This window comes from Monodelphis domestica, chromosome 1, assembly GCF_027887165.1.
Source record: "Monodelphis domestica isolate mMonDom1 chromosome 1, mMonDom1.pri, whole genome shotgun sequence".
Classification (NCBI taxonomy): Eukaryota; Metazoa; Chordata; class Mammalia; order Didelphimorphia; family Didelphidae; genus Monodelphis; species Monodelphis domestica.
In genome coordinates, this window is record NC_077227.1 from 308,478,534 (window position 1) to 308,498,031 (window position 19,498).

Sequence of the window (19,498 nt, forward strand, 5' to 3'; positions counted from 1 at the left end):
TTCTCCCTCCTGGAGCTGACAAGCAATTCAATCTGAGTTATACATGTATTACCATGCAAAACGTATTTCTATATTATTCATTTTGTAATTAAATGATCTTATAAAACCAAAATCTCCAAACATATACCCAAATAAAAGAGAGATAAATCAAAAATTTTTATCGACCATTTTACTCCAACACTTCTCTGGGGGTGAATAGAATTCTTTTTTATAAATCCCTCAGAATTGGCTTGGATCATTGTATTGTTGTTAGTAGCAAAGTCTATAACAATCGATCATTCCACAATATTACTATGCATAATATTCTCCTGGTTCTGCTTATTTCATTCTGCATCAGTTCACATAGGTCTTTCCAGCTCTTTCTGAAATCATCTTGTTCATCATTCACATAGCACAATTGTATTCCATTGCCATCAAATGCCAAAACATGTTCAGCCATTACCCAATTGATGGATATCCCTTTAGTTTCCAATTCTTTGCTACCACAAAAAGAGCAACTATAAATATTTTTGTACAAACAAGACCTTTTCCATTTTTTAAATCTCTGGGATACCGACCTAGTAGTATTACTGAATCAAAATGTATGAATTCTTTTTATTGCCCTTTGGGCATAATTAAAAATATGGCGCTTCATGAATTTGTGTGTCATCCTTACACCAGGGCCATAATAATCTTTGTATCATTCCAATTTTAGCATATATGCTGCCAAAGCAAAAACTTTTTGTTATTTTATTTCAAACTTTTGCCTCCATATTCAGTAAGGATTTTGGCCTTTGGTTTTGTTTTTTTCTTTTCCTGGTTTAGGTATCCAGGCCACATTTCTATCAGAGAAGAAACTTGGTAGGATCCACTGTCTTTACAAAAGTATTTATTAGAACTGTTCTTTAAATATTTGATAGAATTTGCTTGCAAACAAATTTTGTCCAATGTGTCTTTTTTATTTTGGAGTGCATTTATGACTTGTTCAAAAAAAATTTTTTTTCAGATTGAGTTCTCTAGTCATTTATATTTTTGTAAATACTTATTTCCCATTAGACTGACTTTATTAGACTATGGTTGGGCAAAAGTTTCTAATAATTTCATTTCTTATGAATCTTTAAATTTTTTTAAACCCTTACCCTTACTGTGTATTGGTTCTAAGTCAGAAGAATGGTAAGGGCTAGGCAATGGGGATTAAGTGACTTGCCCAGGATCACACAGCTAAGAAGTGTCTGAGGAACCTAGGACCTGGCTCTCAATCCATTGATCCACCCAGCTGACTCCTTTACTTCTTGAAATTAGGTAGTGTTTTGTGTATTTTATTGTTTCTCGCCATCAAAAAAGAGTCCCACTTTTATTTATTCAGTGGTATTTTTTTCTTTCAATTTTGTTAATTTATACTTTAAGTTTTAGGATTTCTATTTTGGCATCTGATGTTCAGTTTTGTTTTCTTCCACATTTTAGTTGCATATTCAATTCACTGATCATTTCTTTACTTCTTTTGATGGTGAAAAGTGTTTAGAAATATATATTTATCCCTAAGGACTGATACATCTCACAAATTTTGATATGCTGTCTCATTGTAGTTATTTTGAGGAAATCAGTTTCTATATTTTGTTCTTTGACTCACCAGTTTTTTGGGATTGAATTATGTTTAGTTTCCAATAAGTTCTTATTTTTAATGCTCATTTCTTGAATATAAGTTTTTGTGCATTATTGATGGTCACTCTTATGAGCTATGTATATCGTTTATAAAGGAGAAATGGTGTGGCAGAATGACAGAGAAAACTAGAATTGAGAGTTTCAAAGGGAAGGGCCACAAATATTTTAACTGGGTTTCAAAAAAGGGAAACTCCTCATATTTGCTTCATGAGAGGAAGAAATATGTGGCCCCAGAATAGAGCAGAGGTTGTAGAATGGCATGGAGTTTCTGGCAAGGCTGGTAGCTATAAGGGCTTAAGATAGCCTCAGGTGATCAAGGTTGGGGTTTTGAAATAATGCTGAATTCCAAGCTCAAGGTTCCTAGAAAGAAGAGTCAGGAGCTGGAATCAAGTTGTACAAAGGACAGAAAGTAAAGGAATAGTCCTACTACTCCATTAACTTTATTTAGGGTTTATGAGGCAAGAAAAAAATTGGACAAGGAAAAAAAAAAGGTTTTGGATTTAAGTAAACATAAAAACTATTGAATTTAATGAATATTTCTAATGAACAAGCCACACAAAAATCTCTAATGAAATATGAGTAATAGCTTTTTTTCATGTTTTACAGACTCCTTTAAAGAAAGCCAATCCACCCCAAATGTGGAAATTTATCAAATTGGTTAAAATGTATAAACTTTTCTCTGCTTTTGGGTTGCAGATCTGAGCTAATAAGTTGTAAAGTAGAGATCATTCTTCACTTCAATTGAATGAAAATGATAGTTTAAGACTAAATCAACAAGAATGAAAGTTGATTTAGAATGTCACATTTCTTCTGATCATTCAAAATAAAGCATTTCCTAATTAAACAGCAGAAACAGAACAGATAACTTCCCAAACCTCTTCCAATTTTATTTGTACAAATGGAGTCCTTTATTTGATTAACTACTAGGAGCTTGACTAAGATTAAAGAAGTGTTTTCAAAGAGGAAAATGAAGAAATTGGCTACTATTTACTTCATTCAATTAATGGATGTTACATTTTTATATAAGAAGGTTAGAAAACACAGTTAATTTAATTTTATGTAGAAGATGGACTTGTTTATTTTAAGGCAAGGAAAAACAAATACCAGAAGTAATTCTTAGCAAAGGCTAAGACAATATTTAACAGTTCTGCAAAGAGCACAAAGACCTTAGTTATGTTATCACAGACCAAAAAAGAAAGAATACAACCTGAAAGGAATGTAGGCAAGGGCAACAAATGCACCTTCTAACTGAATACATCAATCAATGAATGACACTTGTGCTCTATTCTTCACATCAGGACTAGTACAACCACAAAACTTTTAAACTTGGGGACTTTGCCATTCCATTCATAATCCAGTGGTTTTACAACTCCTATCAAATAAGAGTGCTATAAAAGTATAAACTGGTTCCTTTCTCTTAGACTAGTAGAGAACAGAAAACTGGCTTTATAAGATATTCTTTTGGGTTCTACAGCTTTCATGGAACTTCAGAGCCCCAAAAAACAAGCAGTTCATGGCAGAAAATGAAAGTGAAAAAGTAGACACAAAGGTCTGTGAAAACATCTCCCATTTTACTATAGGTATCCATGGAACGACTGATTACTTCAGCTGGGATTCCAGACAATAAAAGAGCAGCAGTTAGTACTGTCGTCTTCATCTTCTTTTCACTCTAAACAAAAAGAAAAGCAGGGATAAATACATGCAAGCACAACTTTCAGCAAATGACATAAGTCCTGGTGAAAACGGTTCAGTTGTGGTTTTTTAAGTTGCCTATGCAAACAGCTATTTTAATTTTATAGCATTAATGGTCAGAAAATAAAATCAACAAATGTTTACTGAGCACCTGTTATGGGCAAGGTTGACACTATGCTGTATGTTTTATTTACCAAAAAATCCCGACTGTGAATGTTTACATAGTCCTTCATATATAAGCACACAGAAATGCATACATAGATATACACACATATATAAACTATATATATATATATATATTCACATTCCCATTTTAGCCTCATGATGATATTTTAAAGTATATTACTTCCTTCTATACATTTTACATTTCAGACAAATTGGCTTAATTACAGTTGCCTATATTTGATATTCTATTTTCTGCCTTCATGTCTTTGAAAAGGTAATACTCTATTGTCTACAATGAATCCTCTTATTTCCGTCCTTTAAAACCTTAGCTTTCTTTAAGGTTTAGTTCAAATAGAACTTCGTCAAAGAAGCCTTTCCTGTGTATTCTAGTTGTTACTACTGTTCTCTCCCTTCCTTCTGAATGATTATGTATAAGCTTTCTAATTACATTGAATTAAGTTCCTCATGATTAGAAAGACTTTTTCTTATTGCATTTATCCCTTTGGTAACTATTAAGCACAATGGTAATTTATTTATCTGCATTTACAGATGAATAAACTTAAAATGGATGAACTGTCCAGTAACAAAACTAGGAAAGGAAAAAATTAACTGAACTTGGTGACTGCCATAGTTATGAGGGACTATGGGAAAAATCAAAGACAAATGAAATTTCTAATCTGAGTACAATCAGCTAGGTGGCTCAGTGGGTAAAGAGCCAGGCCTGAAGATAAGAAGCCTGGCTTCAAATCTGGTGGCAAACACTTTCTTACTATGTGATCCTGGTGAATAACTTGACTCCAATTGCCTACCCCTTACCACTCTTTTGCCTTGGAACTGATACTTAGTATTGATTCTAAGACAGAAAGTAATGGTTTTTTTTTTAAAATGGTTAGGTAGGCAAATGGTTATACCCTTTAGAGAAAAAGGATGCTGGCAGGAGAGTCTGGGAGGAATACAAGTGCCTTAGTTCTGTGTAGCACCTATCTACGTCTGCAGTAATAAAGGCAGACTGGCAAGAAAAGGTGACAAGAATCATTTTGAATCATCCAGACTTCAATTTGGCAGCTGGTTCTCTAAATGTAAGATCATTATTCAATTGTCAACAAGTGAGTATATTGCTGAAAGATCCAAATCATTACAATATTGATCCAAGATAATCTATATAAATGAAACCATTAGAAAGAAGTTGAACCTAAAGGAAAGGTGGTTCACAAGCATCACTCAGTAGAGCAGTGAAGAAAGAAACTAGTGGAGTTGGTTTTATTATATTCCCTAAAGCAATCAGAAACATTATTTCATTGGGCATTTGGTTACCTTGTATCGCAATGCTCAGGAACTTGTAAAAAATACTACCATAGAAATAGCTGTACCTTATTCACTAATATTTATGAAAAGGGTGAAGACATAGAAAGAATTTCTAGGAAGATTTTGATCCTCCAAATATTATATCAATTCGTATTTTTGATTTGAATATCTTCTGTGACTTCAAAAGGTGTCAATAAATGAGAATGAGAAATAAATTGGAAAGTATGGATCAGAAAGAAGGAATGAGAAAAGCCAAAGATTTTGCTTTCCCCAAGAAAAGAAGCTTATGGACCCAGTGAGCATCAGCTAGCAAAAGTCAAATCGATATTTTTAACCAACAGAAAAATTCTCAATATTAGCATGAGAGTCACCTATGAATCAGCTCAACCTGATTTTACAGCAAAGATAAGAATTAGCAAAACACTAGAAAAATAATGAGATGAAGATAGGAATGCAAATTTAAAGAACTCAATTGAAACTGATAATGAAAATGGGTAATGGACAGCAAAAAAATAGATTAATGCCTATTATAATTTCATATACGAGTTTAATAGATATCAATCAGCTTTTATAACAAGGAGATAAAAAAAGATTAAGAAGTCAAATTAGGCAGCTAACATTTTCCTTACTTGACATGTAATGCAAGATGGTAGCTGGAGGTGACATAAGTTTAAAATATAAACTTCTTTGCAAAATCTTACTAGGAATGATGATAATTATTACTAGTAAAGCTTAGTTTAGGTTAAAATCATTTAAAGAAAGCTTGGCAAGATAAATAAATAATAAATGGTAAATAAATCATCCCAAACTCATTTAAAGATGAACATGGAAGGTAAACGAACTGAGAAAAATAGAACATATCTACAAATACTTTTATATAATACAATTTTCACTACCAAGGTCACTACACTTGGAATTATAGTCCCAAATATACTTCTAGAGGAGGCATTTGAGAATAAAGATGGGGAAAGCAGCCAAATTGAATCATGTATATATTCAAATAAGAGTCCTTTTAGAGATTAAAAAATTTGAGGGTTTGGCGGGATCTGAGGAAGGGAAAGATGCTAAAGGCATGAATAGGAAAATCCTAGGCTTTATTATTAAAATTTTTAAAAAGTGACAGAAAGAACATGAACAACTACTGAGTCATATGCCTACTTTCTCATGCATAGGGGATATCTTTGATAAGGGGGTGAATAGAAATTATAAAGTTTTAAAAAGAATTCCACATTAGTCCACATCTTTTCCACTTTTAAATCAACAAAGATTTAAAGATAAATGTTTGGTTTGGTCTGGAAGATGGCAAACCTATAGATCTCATCCACCAATATATCATATCTGGGACAAAAAATACAAATGGACAATGAATTAAGCCCAGAATTAAACATGAGGAGAGGCTGTTGGATTGCCTTCAGCAAACTGAAAACTTTCCTAAATGACTCTAACATTTTCCCAGAAATGAAGGCCCATTCTTTTTAACATCATTATTCTATTAGTTTTGTTTTACTGCCAGGCCAGACATAGAACAAAAATTTCTAAGTATTGAAAAAGTACATCAATCAGAAGACAAAGGAGAAGTATATGATGTATATGAGTAGGCTATAATGTATTGATGAACTCTGAAAAACTGGCATAAAAGTTGTCATCAGAAAAAAAAAATATGCTACGAAGAGTAGATGGACTAATTATGGGCATACAAATGATAGGTAGATAGCTCAAGTGCTCTATTAATATACTCTTGATGTTTGGAGAAAGGAAGGAAGGCTTCCAATATTATGAGAATATGGATAAGATTCATACAGGATAGAAAAGGATGGATAGATTCAAACTTGTATTAGAGGAAATATTCAACGCAATGAATATGTTAGGTTTTAAGACACATCAGCTGAAAACTAACCTGAATGGAAACATCCAAGAAATAGATCAAAAACCAGAATATCAGGACTGAAGATACAGATGTGACCAGCCTATATAGAAAGGTTCAGATCATGAGAAAGAGGTGGATGAGATTTCTACCTGGGCAATTTAGAAAAAGCTAAGAGCCAAGGACTTAATTTTGGGGAAGACTCACAAAAGTTAAAAGAGAAGGCAGATAAGAATGATTAGAAACATAGGAAAGACAAAAGCGTCAAAGATATAACAGGACTTGCTCAGAAATAGAAGGGACAATAAGAGCAGAAAAGTGAGGGAAGAAAGAGCAATATAACTCTTAATTGCTTCTAATTTTTCTTTTTCCAAAGAGAATGATCTAATAGAAAACTAATACCAATGATTAGTGGAAAGATATATAGTAAGAGAACTTTCAGTTATCCTTGATGAAGTACAGATGAAAAATATTCAAGGGTATTTTTTTAAAAAAACTTTACCTTCCTTCTTAGAATCAATACTGGGTATTGGTTCCAAGGCAGAAGAGGGGTAAGGGCTAGGCAATGGGGGTTAAGTGACTTGTCCAGGTTCACACAGCTAGGAAGTGTCTGAGGCCAGATTTGAACCTAGGACTTCCCATCTCTAGTCCTGGTTCTCAATCCACTGAGCCATCCAGCTGCCCCCTGTATCTGCATTTTAGCAAAGCATGTGACAAAGTTTCTAAGACTAGTTTATTAACAAACAGGATATAGACTAGATGACAGGGAGATATGGAAATAATTGAATGACAAGTATTAAAAACAGTAATTAGTGGTTTGATTTCAACTTGGAAGATCTCCATTTAATGCTCAGGGATTCTGTGCTTGGTTTCTACTGCTATAGTCATGTGTGGGGCAGTAAATGAACTGGATGACAGAATCAGGATCTAAAAAGATCCTGAAAGGAAAAAACACTGGGCTAACTCTAAAAAGGTGCAATTTGATATAGATAAGTTAACTTCGTTTTTGTTTTTTTTTTAATTAAATACAAGAAGGGCAGGGTATGAAATAGTTCACCTGAAAAATTATCTGTGATTTTTAGGGGATGACAAGTTTGAAGAGTCAAGAGTATGTCAGAATAAAAAAATAAAAAGCTAATAGACTTAGACTTCATTAAGAGAAATGTGGCATCCAATTGTGCCCACTATTTTTCAGCTATGGTCAGACTACACTAAAAGTTCAATTCTAGGTGCTACATTTTAAGGACACTGAAAAGCTGGAGAGCATCCATAGTTAATGTGACCAGGATGGATGGGCACTGAAATTATGCCATGTGAGAGTTGAAATGGAGATGGTTAGTAGAAGAAAAAAACTGGGGGAAAATAACAGCCATTTTCAAGTATCTGAAGACTTTCATGTTGTAACAGTTAAAAGAACGGTTGGCATAAACTGAGACCACGAAAATATGGTTTCAAGACATTGTCTTGAGTTAAATCAAATATAAAGTGGTCGCCAGGGGAAAATTCCCAAATATGAAATATACCCAAGTCAGGGTTTTTATGGAGATTTTAATTAATACAAATAAGGAATTAGTGAAAGAGAGAGAGTGTAAGAGGAAACAATGAGAAAAGGGCTAGGCCAGCCCAGGCCAGCCTAGGCCCAAGCCCTAAGAGAGAGACCAGTCAGTCTTTAATCCACTCATCACAAGATTTGTCCCAAGCAAGATTCTAATGTTCAGCTCCTGAGCTCCACTCCAGCTTCCAAGGCTGAATCCCTCCAGAGAGAGTTCTCTCAGAGAGAGTTTTTTCTCTCAGCTTCTGACCTCCTTTTAAAGAGAATTTTCTCCTATGTCACTTCCCCTAAGTTCTCACATCTACCAATCACAGTAGATGTTTTCCAAAGGACAGACCATTTGTAATTCACACCTGAGTAGACTAAACTTTTAGTAATTCACACCTGAGTAGACTAAAACCTCACACCTCTTTTGTTATGGCTTGTCCCTTACAAGTTTGCAAGTTGCCTGACCTTCATAGGTACTTAGCACCTTCCTAAAAATAGACTTAGCTTAAGGTTTTTTAGCTTTACTTTATGTATGAGTTAAGTACTTTTTCATTGTTCAGTAAAGAGTTTACAACTTTATCTTGCATGGGTGGAGTATTGTTCTCACATTCCTGACTAAGTCCCTTCATTGTTTAGAATGGGGTCTTAACCAAGTGTTCTGAAGTAGGGTCTGAGAATTTTTAAGATTCACAATGTAGAAGAGGGATAGGTCTTGTTCTCCTTAGTTCCACAAGGTAGAATAAGAAACAGAAAAAAACAGGCTGAAATGCAGAAGTTTGTAGTAAGGAAAAAAACTTCTTAACAAATGAGCTGTTCTAACAGTGGAACAAGCTACCTTCAAATTGATATGCTTACCCTAAGAAAAAAGCTGTCAAGGAAAGTCTGAATGACCATTAGTTGGATATATCATAGAAAGAATTTTTATTCAGAGAGTGGTAAGACTAGCTGCCCATTGAAGTCTCTAACTAACTCTAAGGTTCTTAAATTGAAGAGAACAAAGATACTACAGCATCACAAAAGTTAAGGAACTAAAATGTTTTAAGGAGGCAGTCGACAATGTCAAATGATGAAGGAGTCTAGAATAAAAGCTAAGGTTTTCCTTCTCTTATTTAAACATCTGTTTCTTCAGTGATGATCTTTACTTTATCTTGGTAGAAAATTCATCATGCTTTCTTTCATCATGACTGATATATTTAATTTTTATGAATGTTTCCACTCATTATTTACAAGGTGAATGGATATAGGAAAAAAATAGTCTACTAATACCTTCACATAGTTAGTACTCAAGAAAAAAAATATTAAAAAACATTCCAGTAGCAATACTGTGATTTTATAATGATTAAAGAAAAAGATATTGCCCTTATTTTTCCTGTTCTCCAAATCATAATTAAAAAAATTAATGCTCATCACTTACTACAGGTCTTGATGGGCTTGATTCAGCTATTAGTAAAAAAAAAAACCTTAATGCTAAAGATTCTCTCTCTATATGTATATATGGCAATTATAACTGATTTAAGCAGATGGCTCAAAGATGAGCAAATGTTCAATTCTTCAGTGAGAAACTGAAAATAGGAAGCAGTAAAATATATTGTGATTTTTTTTATTTAAAAAAAAAAAAGATATACAAGCAGACAGCATTTTAATTAACCTGTCACTGTAATTCATTCTAACAATATAAACAAAACAAAAATCTTCCAAATTCTGAAAAATGAGTTATAAATGAGAAAAGATTGAAAGCAAAAGACTAAATATAATCAATTTATGAAGCCTACTCCAGACAAGGAATATATAACTGTAACTATTAAAATGCTCTACTCTGTTAAAATTCACTTAAAATTCAATTTAAAGTGTTTAAGTGAAACTACTTGTCTCTTTTCTTTTTACTTTTTCTATTTACATAATATGAAACAAAATTTCATATAAAACCATTGGCACTTAACAGGTTAGATATGAACAAATCAGCAGGCAACAAATTTAGAGATGCCTTTGCTAAGAGTCAGGACAGCTGGGTAGCTCAGTGGATTGAGAGCCAGACCTAGAGACAGAAAGTCCTAGGTTCAAATCTGGCCTCAGAAACTTCCTAGCTGTGTGAACATGGACAAGTCCCTTAACCCCCATTGCCTAGCCCTTACTACTCTTCTGCCTTAGAACCAATACACAGTATTGATTCAAAGATGGAGGGTAAGGGTGTTAAAAAATTTTTTTTTCTGTCATTCTTCAAATGTTAATTATTTTTTTGGCCATCAGAAATAGATATAGCAAATGAATGTTTTTGGATAGGTACAAATATTTTTCAGGAAATTAAATCTTTAGAATAAAATCTTAACAATGTCATAAACTACTTTTGTAGCTCTGTCAATCTTAGATCTTTTTGCTATTCTGCTTTCTGATGGATTTAAGTTGTTTTCATATATATGATTATTTATACATAATTATTACGTCAAATCATTATTTCATGAAGTTATAAACAGTTTATCTTTCCTCCTTCGGGTCATTTTATCATTGTTCTGCTGGAGGCCTATAACTTAATTTTTTTTAAACCCTTAATATCCCTCTTAGAATCAACACTAGGTATCAGTTCCAAGGCAGAAGAGTGATAATGACTAATGTAGCAAGGGAAATTACAGGGTGCAGGAATGATTGATAGGGTGTGAGACAGAATCTTCCTGAGCCTGGTTGAGTCAGAACTCCTAAGCAACTGGAATTAAGTGATTTGTCCAAGGTCACAAAGCTAGTAAATGTTTGAAGACACATTTGAATCTAGGCCCTCCTGACTCCAGGCCTGGCTCTCTATGCAAAGAGCTACCTAGTCCCTTCATGTAACTTATTCTTAAAAACAGTCATTGCTCAAAGGTTCCAGATGTCCCTTTTTTGGATGTGTGATTTCTCTAACTTAAAAAATGTGTTTTCCTTTAATTTTAGAGATATTGTTCATTTTTAGCAATATCTCTTAAAACAATGATGCTTCTGACAACACTTCTAATTTAAGTTTTTATTTCAATTAAGATAAGAGTTATGGGATACTCATTTCCTAAAAGGGAGAATCACTTAAAAGGCAATAAGAGGGGTGGGGGAGGGGGAACAGCTGGGTGCCTCAGTGGATTGAGAGCCAGTCCTAGAGAAGGAAGGTCCAAATCTGGCCTCAGATACTTCCTAGCTGTGTAACTCTGGGCAAGTCACTTAACCTCCATTGCCTAGCCCTTACCACTCTTCTGCCTTGGAACTAAGATGGATGGTAAGGATTTAAAAGAAAAAAGGGGCAATGGGAGAGGAACCTGGGTAGGCAAGAGCATCCTGCAACAGACTACAAAAGGGGAATTTTGGAGAAGTATATAGGATGTTATATGGATAGCCTATGTTTGAAAAAGAAAAAAGCTGGTCACATGGTGAGAGCAGGGAAAACCAAAAGATGGCTAAAGGTTCTTAACCTGGCATCTGTGCATTTGCATTTCAAAAAATATATTATGATAAGTGTATTTCACTAGAATTGAATTCTTTTATAATTCATTTATTTTATTGTGTTTAAAGTTACTTTTCTTCTTGTTTCTATGGTTTTCTTTTGAGAGGAGATGTAAGTCTAAATCTTTTCCAAACTCTCATTTAGCCATCTTGATTTGAAATTTCAAACTTTTGTTTTACAAAATAAACACTCCCTTTCAAATCCTTTAGAAAAACAGAAATGCAATTTTGCACGGAGGAGCTTTGTTCAGAGTTCAAAACAAAGGTTCTATTAAATAAGCACACTCATCCTATCTTTCTAACAAAGCAATCCTATCATGTTTTCCAACACTTTATTCTCTTCTCTTTCCTGATATTAGTCTCATGCTTTTGTTTTTCCTTCTTTTCCTTCTTTTCAAGGAAGGGTGATATATTGCAGTCACAGAAAACCCTTGACAATGCCTTATTATTACTGTCATCACAATGTGATTTAAAAAACTATTTAAAAATTTAATTGATAGCTTTAGGTTTTATATCCCATTAGATAGCTATCTTTTATTTTATTTTTTGTATTTTTTTTAATAACCCTTACCTTTCGTCTTGGAATAAATACTATGTATTGGTTCCAAGGCAGAAGAGTGGTAAGGGCTAGGCAATGGGGGTTAAGTGACTTGCCCCAGGTCACACACACACCTGGGAAGTGTCTGAGGACCGATTGGAACCTAGGACCTCCCATCTCTAGGCCTGGCTCTCAATCCACTGAGCAACCCAGCTGCCCCCAGCTATCTTTTACTTTTAAGAAAGAGAAAAAAATAAGTCAGCAAAATCAAACAACATATTGCTCATATCTTGAAGTAAATTCAATGTTCTATAGTCAAAGTACCCAAATCTTATCCAAGAAATATTTTTTTCTCTCCCCTTTAGGTCCTAGCTATTTTTGAGATGATTTTAGTCACTGAATATTAAATATCTACTTACCCATAGAATTTTATTTCTTTGAACACAAGAATCATTTTCATTTTTTCTTTGTGTGTGTTTAAAAATGCTTGTTGAATTTAAATTACTGATACTGAAGCACACAATCCATTTCATAGAGTTGTTAAACATTTCTGTATTTGTACTCCTTTCATCATCAGGTAAAGTCTATAGATCCCTTTTCAGAATAATATTTTTAAATGTATGAAAAAAATACTTAGGATTACAAAGGAAATCAATTGAAATATTGAAATAGTTATAAAAATATTATGTCATTAGCTTTTTAAAATTACCTAAGCAAAACCTGAATATACCTTCATGGAAACAGAATCAGAAGATTTACACACATTTTAGATATGAATGAACTTACCTTTGGGAAGTACTTAGATAATCCCATGAATGCAAGTTGCAAAGTAAGAAATGGAGCAAATATGGACTGAAAAGACAAAAGAGAAAATTAGCTGATAGCATACAAATTATTCGGAAAACACATTAAATCAAATAAATACCAACTACAAAATACAACTTAAAATCATGAGTAAAATGTTTAATTTAAAATTTTGCTTTTTTTATGAGAAAGCACACTATCTACATCCAGAGGAAGAACTGTGGGAAAAGAAACACAGAAGAAAAACAACAGCTTTATCACATGGGTTGATGGGGCTATGACTGGGAAAGTAGACTCTAAAAGTTCATCCTAGTGCAAATATTAATAATAAGGAAATAGGTCTTGATCAATGATGGCACATGTGGAATTGCATGTCAGATATGGGAGGGGGGTTGGGGAGAGGGGAAGGAAGGAACATGAGCCTTGTAAACATGGAAAATTATTCTAAATCATTTAAATAAAATTTTAAAAAATAAAATAAAAATAAATTTTGTTTTAAAAAAAAAAGCAAACCCTATCTTTCATCTTAGAATCAATACTGTGTATTGGTTCCAAAGCAGAAGAACAGTAAGGGCTAGGCAATGGGGGTTAAGTGACTTGTCCAGGGTCACACAGCTAGGAAAGTGTCTAAGGCCAGATTTGAGCCCAGACTTCTTATCTCTAGGTCTCTTCATGAGCTGCCCCCTTATTTTAGGTTGTTTTAAAGAATACTGTTACTATAGAAAAAAGGTGAGGATTACAAAGGAATTTTAATCACAGATAATATTGCAAATTTTTTAAAGACAACATTTGGACAAAAGTCAATTTCTTTTTAACAGATTGTCACTTCAAATTAAAAAAATTTTCCTTTATGCGATAGCTTAAAAGTTATGTGGAAATACATACACACTTGTATATGTATAGAAATATGTGCATACATATATTCCCACATGTATACTATGGTTGTCTACATGTTTATATATACCATAACACTTCTCAAATATACATAAATGTGTACATACGCATGCGTACTTATTTATTTGTCTGTATGGGGTGACATAGGAGGAAAGGAAAGACAAGTGTTGTAAATACATTTTATGTAGTTACTTGGAAACTTTTTCAAATCTCAATTAGAATTTATAGGTATGTTAAAAAAAAAAAACTCATAAAATCTAGGTTCCCATAATCTACAAATAGTTCTTCAGGTTTTCACTTAGTACTGGTTTATTCTTATTTCTGATAAAATTTTAGCAGGTCTCCACAGCAGATTAGGAGATGATGTTAGGATATTATAGAAATACTTTAAAAAACGATGATATCAAAACTTTAAAAACACCGGACTCTGGACAGACTTAGTTTAATTACTAAAAGCCATACATATTGCAAAAGCTTCTGAAGGTACTACCATTCGATTAGATATACAATAATGGACAGCGAGGGAAAGTTTGCTGCTGTTTACAGTTTGACTCATTATTATTCCTTGCTACCAAACAACTGACACCTGTAACTATAGGATCTAAAATGGAAAATCCATTTTTTAAAGAGAGATAGACCAAATACAGAAATTATTTTCATCAGTACAGTACCTAACTAAAACACTGAATTATTAAGAAAATAATAAATTCTGCTCAAAATATTTAAGCCAAGAAAATGTTCCCCAAAAAGTTTTTTAAAAGTTACAGTGTTTAAAAAGCATATTTAGTTAACTGGAAAATTAACTTATTTGGAAAACTTTGTTCTCCAATTATTCCAGATGCAACTTCTTAAGAAAGCAATATAAAAGATATGACCTTACATAAACCCTAAAGTTTTGAAAATAGTTCTATCATACTGTTTGTGGAAAAGTTATTTGTTCCCTTTCATTAAGTTTTGGTGTCACATAGGGAATAAAAATATGAATTTTTTTCCATTTATGACAATACATTTTCATCTTTGACTTTTATAAACATCATATAGCTTTCTAATTGAGCACACATCCTCTCCAGTACAAAAGAAAATGCATTAAGAAACAGAACTATTTTTTAGCTTTTCTGCATATAACCCTTCACTGTAAAATGTAATTACTACAGTAGACTTTAATCCAGCATTATGTCAATTTAACTTCTTAAATATAACAGGCACTTGGTCACTTCACAGTAAAGATAACTGATAAGTCAAAAAGAAATAAATTGTGCTCAGTATAATATTGTTTCAATACAGATGAATTATTTGAAAAATAGATTTAATATATAGTCCATATGAACTATTAGGAAGAATATTTCATTAACCAAAACACCAAACTATGTAATTCTTGAATTACAGAGAATTAATTTATTCATCATAAAAACTTTAAGGTTGGTAATGTTAACCTACTAATGTTAGTAAAGGACCCTGAATAGAATATGTTCCTTATTTTAAATATTTGGTAATTGTTAATATATTAGTGTATTTTTCTTACCAAATATTTGCATACAAAAGCCCGAACTCCAAGGGCAAGAAGAGCACAGCCCACCAATCTGAAAATTCGAAAAGTATCAAATTCTTCTCCTGTACTTCCATTCTCTTGACTAGATTTCTCACTAATCAATTGTTTTCTTAATTTCATTGCTTCATCAAATCTGGAAAGATACTGGTCTAAGCCATGCTGGGAGCTTCTCTGGATAGTGTCAGTTGTAAGATCCCCTCTTTTTCGATGACGGAGTTCAAGATTACCATCATTATTGCTCTCAGGTGGATTGATTAAAGGGTCCTTTTTATCTACCAGTTGGGTTCCCTTGAACTCTGCAGTGCCATCCTGGTGTTCCAGAGTTCCTGTGCTAGTTGAATCACCCAGCACTACTCGCTTTGAAACTGAAGGAACAGCAAGAGAGTTCAGTTTATCAGTGTCGTGCTGCTTTGTTTCTGTGTTCACTTCATCTTCTGGGGAAAAACAACAAAACATGCATGTTATATGATGGTAAACATGATGTGTAATAATGTATAAAGAGTTTGCCACTGAGACAAGGAGCTATAAATATATTAAAATGCAAAAACAACAAACAATAGCAATAAAACATATCCACAGACGAAAGATTAAAACTAAACAAGGCAGAAAAGGATCTTTTTCCCCAGAAGATGAAATAATTTCATCGAATAGGGATTTCTGTCCTTTTTACTCTAAAATTTAAAATGGTTATTGAATGAGGATTTCAAATGGCACAGGGTATGGCTAAATCAAACAGTACTTGCTTATAAGTAATTCTCCTACTGCAGAAATGTATAGACTAACGCATTCTTAAAGATTTGAAAATGCTGTTCTTACCAGAAAGATCTGAAAATATATTTAGAATTTTCCAAGTAAAAATGGGCAAAATAAAAACAGTAGTAATTCAAGATGAGGGGGGAAATGCATTAGAAAAAGGATGGTGGGGGGCAGCTGGGTAGTTCAGTGGATTGAGAGTCAGGCCTAGAGATGGGAGGTCCTAGGTTCAAATCTGACCTTAGACACTTCCCAGCTGTGTGACCCTGGGCAAGTCACTTAATCCCCATTGCCTAGCCCTTACCCCTCTTCTGCCTTGGAGCCAATACACAGTATTGACTCCAAGATGGAAGGTAAGGGTTTTCAAAAAAAGAAAAAGAAAAAGGATGGTGAAAGGGTGCTTTTATTATGTGACAAAATTTTTACTCTTGATATTAATATACTACTTTAAAGTTCATAAAGTTCTTTACATAAACTATCTTATTTAATTTCCATAAAATGTAGGTATTTAAGTATTAGTTTTATTTTGGACATAATCCAGCTGAAGTTCAGAAAGGTTAATATATCTAACCCATGGTCAAACACTTGGTAAGTGTTGGAGGTGGGATTCTAACACAGATTTCTATTGACTCCAAGTCCAGTTATTTCCACTATACCCTGTTGCCTCTTTAACATCTCTTTGGGTATTTGAAATGTAGCTCAACATTCCTACATTTTTCCAGCTCCCAGAGAAATATCTAAATGTGTGTGTATATCCATGTTTACATGTGTGTGTGTGTATATATATAAATATATATACACATACACACATATGCATAAATGGATTTTACAAACATGTTACCTCAAAATTTGTAAGGCTATGTTCCTGCAACTGAGTCTACCCAGAACAATGCAACTTGTTCACAAAAATACACACAAATCTTGGTATCAGTTTCTAAGTGATAATAAAGGCCACTTAATAATAAGTTCAATGCAACTGGAAGTACAAACTGGGAGAAGATAATGTAGAATAAAAGTAGTTCTTAAATTTGGTCTGTAAATTACTAACTTATACGCTGCTAAAGGGCAAGGACTATGTCTTATTTAAATTTGTGCCTTGTCATTGGCCTACCATAATGCCCTAAACATTGTGTGTGCATTTTACTTTTGACATTTGACTCATTGTTATAACACATGGAATACTTTCTCTAAGTGTAATCTGTTTAGTTAAAAACTATTCTTTTGCTAAGTGCCATTATAATATGCCTTCCAAGATTTATACCATCCAAAATAATAACTAACTCAGTAAAGGAGGTTTATTGGAATATCTATAGAGCTGAACAAGCAAAATAAATGACGGGCTTTGTTCTCCACTGCTTCACAGGGTCCAAAAAAAAAGAAAAAAAGGAATGGAAAGTTCATAAATGCAAATAGATACCACCTAAAAATAATCGGTCCTACCGATAGTAATGCATCTTTAAGACAGCTATTTAGGCAGAACAGTTAAAGCAAAGAACCAGCCTTCCCTACCCCACCCCACCACCACCATGCACCATCCTTCTTATCCCTGAATCATCAGGCCCACAGGTTATTAATTTTAAAATGCAAAGTACAATCCTTTTTTAAAACAGGTGAGAAAGAAATGGAAAGGAGGGTAGGAAAGGAAGGAAGGAAAGAAGGAAGGCTTGAATGGGGAAGACCACTGGGGAACAGGTCAGAACTAAGGCAATTAAATCTGAGTGCTAAGAGGGAACGAGTCTCCATGGCTGGGCAGTCTACCCAGGGGATGGGGCTTAACAGGGAAAAATGCCTTTAGGGGTGACCAGGAAAGCAGATTGCTGGGCTGGCAAAGGACCTGTCTGTCCTCTTTAGGGGAGACCAAAGGGAGCATTTCATCTCTCAAAGGTATGCAGATATGGGAAGGAAACTCATTTAGGCTCGGGCCCAGCGCGGACGTGGAAGAGGAGAAGGCCGGGGGTCTCCACGCTCGAAGGCTAGGGCAGGAGATGGCAGGACAGGGCTGGGCCCTCGGTGTTTCCCCTCCCAGGACTGGCGCAAGAGGAGGCGGGGCCGGACCCAAGCAAAGGAGGACCAGGAGGAGGAAAGGACGCCCAGGGTCCAGCAAGGAGCCAGGTGCCACAATGAGGAAGGTTGAGGCCCTCCCCACGGGCTTTTTCCGAGGACCGTGGACTTACCAGGGGGCCCCAGCTTCTCACCCGCAGAGGTCCCGCTCCTGTGAAAGCCCATGATCCGATTGATTCGCTGCTCCGAGTTCATCAACAGCTTCCTTCGCCTCAGCTCCGCCCGACGCTGGGAAGCAGTCAGGCCTCCGCTCTCCGAAGGCCCAGGGGGTCCGGGCCCTTCCTCCCCGGTAGCGAATGTCAACGGCTCCATCCCGGCCTGAGGCTGAGCCACACAGAGATGTGGCAGCTAGGCGCTGATGCCCCTCACACAATGGGCCCGCTCCCCCGGGAATGCGCATGTCCCATTCTTCCCTAACCTCGCGCAAACCCGGGGACCGGGGGAATGTGCTGCCCCTCCCCTCCCCTCCCCTCCCCAACCCCGCGCGCAAGCGCACTATAGATCCGTCCAACGCCTTTCGTTCGAGGGGGCGCGGCTTAGCGCCCCCTCCCCCAACCCCCTGTTCGAACCTCGTGACGTGTCGATATATTTAGTGCAGGCCGGGTTTTGCCGTGGACATTGGGGATGTTCCAGAGCTACCCCTACGTTTAGTTGGGGAGAGAGGACAGATTTTTTTTTTTAATGAGTTCAGTACCAGGGGATAATTTGGAATAATGGGCCTGGAGCAGAAAGAATGTGCCCAGAGCTGAACAGACTGAGTCTGTGGTGCTCATGGAGGGGTACAATCAACTCTGGCTCTGACGGCTGAGGGAAGACCCAGACCCGAGAACCTGTGCTGGGCAATACAAGGTGCTCTGGAAGAACCCTGGCCCAGCTCTTTGAGAGGTCACAGACCCTTTAGTGAAATCCCCGAGAAAAGAAAGACCAGCCTGTGTTGCTTTTACTTGGCCTGAAGAGGAATCTTTGATGGCAGGCATTTACATGGCACAGTTTTTTAAAAAATCCAGTTTAAATAAGATTATTTACTCCACTAGCATTTCTGCCTTCATGAACTCAGAAATGATAGAAACCCTAAAGCATCTGCTAGTAATATGGCAGAAGTGAGCCCCAGCATAAATTGGATTCATACTATAATAATCTTTTATGCAATGAAAGCTGCCCAGGGCTGAGATTTCATGTCTTAAAAGATTGTTCAACTATTTCTCTAGGTAAAGTAATTTGGAGAAGAAATGA

At 35.1% G+C, this 19,498-nt stretch overlaps 1 protein-coding gene and 1 pseudogene across 2 annotated transcripts; both read right to left on the reverse strand.

Moving 5' to 3' along the window:
• Nucleotides 1-614: 614 nt before the first annotated feature.
• On the reverse strand, nt 615-714 carry LOC130456651 (U6 spliceosomal RNA; annotated as a pseudogene).
• Nucleotides 715-2,525: 1,811 nt separating this feature from the next.
• CAMLG (calcium modulating ligand) lies at nt 2,526-18,762 on the reverse strand. Of its 2 annotated transcripts, none has more exons than XM_007473375.3 (4): nt 18,379-18,762; nt 15,425-15,885; nt 12,991-13,056; nt 2,526-3,310 (listed from the first exon to the last, which is right to left on the reverse strand). In XM_007473375.3, the coding sequence occupies exons 1-4, from the start codon at nt 18,575-18,577 to the stop codon at nt 3,119-3,121; spliced, it is 918 nt and encodes a 305-aa protein (XP_007473437.2). In that variant the 5' UTR covers nt 18,578-18,762; the 3' UTR covers nt 2,526-3,118. The 2 variants fall into 2 exon arrangements, with proteins under 2 accessions (XP_007473437.2, XP_001370568.2); XM_001370531.5 differs by having other exon boundaries at nt 18,400-18,748.
• Nucleotides 18,763-19,498: the final 736 nt, after the last annotated feature.

Coding starts and splice junctions, on each gene's coding strand:
- CAMLG (XM_007473375.3), bottom strand. CDS start 18,577: ATGGAGCCGTTGACATTCGCTACCGGGGAGGAAGGGCCCGGACCCCCT. Junction 15,886..18,378: donor TGAGAAGCTGGGGCCCCCTG/GTAAGTCCACGG, acceptor GTTTTTCCCCAG/AAGATGAAGTGAACACAGAA. Junction 3,311..12,990: donor TATCTAAGTACTTCCCAAAG/GTAAGTTCATTC, acceptor CTTTTTGTTTAG/AGTGAAAAGAAGATGAAGAC.